The 5,495-nt window shown below is 31.0% G+C and overlaps 1 protein-coding gene across 7 annotated transcripts in view; it reads left to right on the top strand.

Annotated features, from left to right (window-relative positions):
• USP15 (ubiquitin specific peptidase 15) overlaps positions 1 to 5,495 on the top strand; it is a 132,578-nt gene that overhangs the window by 32,935 nt on the left and 94,148 nt on the right. For 6 of the 7 annotated variants that reach the window (XR_006680041.1, XM_004700490.3, XM_004700489.2 and 3 more), the window contains exon 4: positions 4,026 to 4,152. Coding sequence is in view for 6 of the 7 variants with exons in the window: in XM_004700490.3 (XP_004700547.1) it covers positions 4,026 to 4,152 (127 nt within the window). In the remaining variant the exon portion in view is untranslated. Of the gene's footprint in view, positions 1 to 3,133; positions 3,217 to 4,025; positions 4,153 to 5,495 lie in introns of those variants that run through there. The other variant, XM_045289880.1, reaches the window with a different exon arrangement.

Raw genomic sequence — 5,495 nt, 5'->3', positions numbered from 1 at the left:
CATCAACTTTCTTCACCACATTTACTTATGCACACATTTGTCTTCAGCAATCTTGCTGGGAAGGTGTGCATCATGGAATGCCAATTTAATATAACAAAGTGTTTTTGCATTGAGTAAGTATCAAGGTGTTATCTTTTTACCACTTTCAAGAAGTCCTTTGCAATCCTGATGCCATGTTCTTCATGCCAGCTTCTCAAATAATTTGCTCAGCATACAGATTAAATAAATATGGTGAAAGAATAGCAACTTTGACACATGCTTAAATTTAAACCACACAGTCTCCCTTTGTTCTATTCAAACTACTTTCTTGGTCTATATACAGGTTCCATGAACACAATGAAGTATCTGAAATGACCATTTTTCTCAGTTACTGAGATGTTGTCAGTAATTATGTCTCTTCTGGGCATATTCTCATATGTGTTGTATTATAATAAAGTCTGGCCTCTATCTGATTGGTGGCTGTAATGTTTTGAAGGAAGTTCTCTGCTATGCTAATGGACAGGATTAAGGTAGGAAGCTTCAAAATGTTATGCTGAGAAAAATAAGTCAGTTGTAAAATTACAAGTACTGTATGATCACTCATAATGAAATAAGGAAATATATAGAAATCAAAGATGGTAAGTTATCATCTGGGGAGGGAAAAGGAGAGTTGCTTAGTGGACATTGGGTTTATCTTAATAGTGATGGAACAGTTCAGAAAAGGATACTTATATTTATATAACAGAATTGTAATCAATGTCACTAAATTAATTATACATATAAAGAGTGTTGAATTGGCAAGTGCTATATATATATCAATTTAAAAGAGTTAAAAAAGAAACTTAAGAGACATGCCAGTCACTTTCAGTGTATTGGCTTGATTTGGAACCTAAATCAAACAGTATGTTGCAAATGAGATAACAGGAGAAATTATAACTGATATCAGGGTAACTTTTTAAGTTTTTAGCTGTGATCATTGTGTTGTAGTTATTTTGAGTCCATATCTTTGAAGAAGTATATCCTGCAATATTTGTGGATGAAGTCTCATCTGTGGGATTTGTTTCTTAGGCATTGACACCTGTAATTTCATAGTAATTCTTTAGTCATCTTTATCTTTACTACTAGATGTTCTCACACTGACTTCAGGGTGTAGATCGAAATTATCTGTGTGTGGCCAACACTAAGCATAGCTCAATTAGTTCTTAAAAACATCTGTTAGATCCAGTGTTAAAGAAATATTTCATAGTACCAGATATATTTAGATATTACTTTTGTTTCTGTTTCCAGTGAGGGCAGAGGGATCTTGGAATGAACTAGGGTTTCTATGTTGCCTTTTATTCAGATAACATTTCATGATTTTGTATAGAATGTCATTTAAATATTGACCATTAAAAAAAGAAACAACAGGAAGTATTCTATGTAAACCCGTATTTCCTACACTAACATATTAAGACTTTTTGCGAGCTTTGTGCTCATTAATTAGTAAAAATATTTTTACTTAGACTCAAGAAATCATCATTTGTTTTACTCTAATTTGTATAGCAACATTATAATTCACTTAGAACAGAAAAAAGACATTTTAACTCTCGTCTGTAATTTTGACACATAACTCTCCTGAGTAATGAAGCAATACTTCATGCAAACAAATAGTCTCCTTATGAATATCTTAATCAGATCTTACTAACACTTAAACATTATGCTAATTATTTCTTTACTATGATGCTGTGTATTCGAGCTTTATTCATACATATAGCATGATCTATGTAAATATAGTATGAAGACAAGTACAACAAAACCCAGCTTTTTATATAGTAGTAAAGTATCCTATATATATACAGTAGTACTATTTTAAGTAGTGATAATGAAGTTTTTAGCAATGTGTATGGTATTATGGGGGAAAACAAAGCTTACTAATTCAAATAAAGTGTGGATTTATATATAATCCTGAGTTTGTTTAGAAACATTTGATGATAATTTTCTTACAGTTAAACCATCAGATTCTTTTCAGGAGACTGTTAGTGTTATAAAAGTTGATTCTCACCTTAAAAATGACCTGTTTATAAAATATATACCTCACTCTGCCCCATGCTAGAAGAAACCCTAGTATCGCAGTGGTTAAAGCATACTTGATCACGGTCTGCATTTATACTCATTTACAAGCCTGTAGGGAGGTTCCACTCTGTCTTATGGGTTGGAATAGATCACACTATGAGTCGAAAGCAGCTCATGAGACTTGTTTTTTAAAATATATTGTTGCTTTAATGCATCACAATAAAGGATCTTATCAATTTTTAATTTTCTTTCCTCTTTATCCTTTATTGTTGATCATTCTGTTTCCCCCATAAAATTAGGTCATTTTTTAACCTTCATTTTAGCAACACACCAATGATAAGTAGTAACCTTAATGTCATATTTTTTAGCATTCTTATTGAATCACTTAATCCCAGAGTAGGAATTTCTGATGAATAGCAATAATTTACTCCTTCTTTCACTGCTTTTAGACACGGTGATTTATCTTTTTCCATATTCCTAACCTAAGAGTGAAATCAGCATACAAGGTTTAAGTTAAGTTTAGAGGTATATAATTTGTATGCTAGTTTTTAAAAGTCAATTTAGTTCATTAATTAATGAAATGAAATATACAGGCTATGTTACATATTTAAGAGGTATGTAACAGGTATGATTAGGAGCCCTGGGGATGCAGTGGGTTAAACATTGGGCTGCTTAACCATAGGTCAGCAGTGTGAAATCACTATCCACTCAGCAGGAGAATTATGAGTTCTGCTCTTTCCTTTAGGGTTGCTATGAGTCAGAATCAACTTGACTGCAGTAAGATTTCTTTATAAATAGATATGATTAGGAGACATTTTATAAATGATAATGTTGGATTATATAGTAAATATATAATCCATTTTATATATTTTATAAAACATTTTATAAAAGATAATGTTGGATTATATAGTAAATATTAGACAAAATATATGTAAACACTTTAAGTTATAATAATTTCTCTGCAAGCGGAATTCAAGTTTTCCAGTTTCTTGCTGAATTGATAATAAGCTTGTGAGTGCATCTAACAGTCATTTGGCACCTCCCTTTTGCCATATTTGTCTAACGTATCACATGTCAGAGTGATTACTATTTTCAGAAACAGTCTTCATGACTGAAATCCTGCAAGTTAGGATTTCATGCACGTTAACCTTTAGAAGATCAAAAGGAAATATACTTATTTAAAAGGTGACTCCAACATGTATATAATTTCTCTTTTATACTTTATAACTTGCATGGTTAACAGCTCTCTTTTCTTTTTTTTTTTCCTTCCATTTGTTGCATGGTATTCTTAAGTGCGTACTTTAAGGTCAAGCAAAGTCAGTTTAGGTTGGAAAACTAACATATCAGTTACAGGGACATAGCCGAATATTTTGGCAGCAATATTTGAACTTATAAAAGATTTGTTTTAACGTACAGAATATAGCTGTTGTTAACACAACTTGTATAAAACATATATTTTTTTACAGAATTTTTGCTTCAAGTACCCAAAGCTAAAAAAGTATGCCTTTATTCTTAATATGGGATACTAACATATGTATATCACATATACCATATAGACACAATTATAAGCTGACCCGAATATCAGCCAGGGGCACCTAATTTTACCACAAAAACTGCATTTAAAATGTGCTGGAAAACTCGGCTTATACACGAGTATCTACGGTAGTCACTTTGGATAAACTTTCTTAACATAAATACTGAATGTATTCATTATTTTATTTATAGTTTACCAAAGTATTTGTAGACCAGTATATTACTCTCATTGCTTTATATCATTATTTTTCTTATTGTGTTAATTATGAAAACTTCCAAAAATGTTTCTATTTAATTCCAACTATGTAGTATCTTGTTTTATATTGACAGGTTTTAATAGTTTGTGTTTTTCACTGGAGATCTACATTTTTTCCCTCTTTAGAAAATTATATTGCATTTGGAAACAGTTTTTAAGATCCAGCTGACACTGATTTGTTTGCTTGTTTGTTTTGTTTTTATAGGTGGTTGAACAGGGTATGTTTGTAAAGCACTGCAAAGTAGAAGTGTATCTCACAGAATTGAAGCTCTGTGAAAATGGAAATATGAACAATGTTGTAACTCGAAGATTTAGCAAAGCTGACACAATAGGTAATGCAAGATCCTGTCTTTAAATAGAAAAAAAATGCTTTTAGATATTTGGTTATAATTCTCATTGTTTTTATGCTACTGAGATGATAACCATGTTAAGGACTAAAGTCCCAGATCTTGATTTAGTATGTCTTAGTTTAGAGTTGAATTATTTGAATTTTGTTTTGTTTTATAACTTTTGGATGAGTTTAGCATTTGTGCCATTTTAATTTTTTTAATTAAACAGTAATTACTTTAATTTAAAATTTGAAAAATGTGTCATGTTTGTAACATGAATGTAAATTAAAGAGGAGTAGTAGATGCTCAAAAACTTGATAAGGTAATGTGCATACACATATGTTTCCCCTTTTTACAAGGAAAATTATATTTTCTTGTTTACTTCCCTTTTACCACACTTTGGATTCGAAATAATAGTTTAGAAGTCTCAGTCTCTGATCTCCTAATCCTTTATTATTTATGTGCAGGGAGAGAGATATATATCAATATATTTTTTCATTCTATTTCAAAGTCACAGCTAAATCTAAGATATAAAAATTATTGATAGTTATTTTTGATAACTGATTATGAATTTTGTATTAAAATTACAGAATTTGTTTAAAAACAGCTCATAATGGAAATGATAAACTATAGATAGATACTCATTTTCATATAAAATTGTTATAAAATAAAGTTAATGGCATTCACAATGAATTTACTTGAAATGAAAACCAATAAGTAAGAGCTCATTTGCTAGGTAGTATGGTAAGCCTGCTTAACCTCTTAATAAACTGCCAGACTGTCTTCCAAAATGGCTGTCATTTTGCATCCCCACCTCTAAGTTACCACTTCAATGTGTTAAAAACATGTCTGCAGACAAATGTAAATAAATAAATAATACCTGCACACAAATGTTTATAGCAGCTTTATTTATAATTGCCAAAAATTGAGAGCAGTAAAGATGTCCTTCAGTAAGTAAATGTTTAAACAAATTATGGTGCATCCATGTAATGGTTAATATTCAGCAACAACAGAAGAACTATCAAGCTATGAAAAGGCATGAAAAAATCTTAAGTACATTTGCTGAGAGAAAGACACTAGTCTGAAAAAACTTTCTACTGTGTGATTCCAGCTGTCTGGTCCTGTGGGAAAGGTAACATGAGCAGCAGCAAAAGACCAGTGGTTTCTAGTAGGGAGGGAATGGGGTGATAGGTGGAGCATAGCATTTTTGAGCCCCTTAAAATGCCTTTAAACATAGCATTTTTATGCTGCTGTAACAGAAGGGCACATGACATTATCAATTTGTCAAAGCCTATAGGATTGTACATCACAAAGAATATGAGCTTCATTTAATAATACTGTTTCAA

This window comes from Echinops telfairi, unplaced genomic scaffold (assembly GCF_000313985.2).
Source record: "Echinops telfairi isolate 266 unplaced genomic scaffold, ASM31398v2 ScPeMD7_2;HRSCAF=8, whole genome shotgun sequence".
Taxonomy (NCBI): domain Eukaryota; kingdom Metazoa; phylum Chordata; class Mammalia; order Afrosoricida; family Tenrecidae; genus Echinops; species Echinops telfairi.
This window is presented reverse-complemented; position numbering and strand designations above follow the sequence as displayed.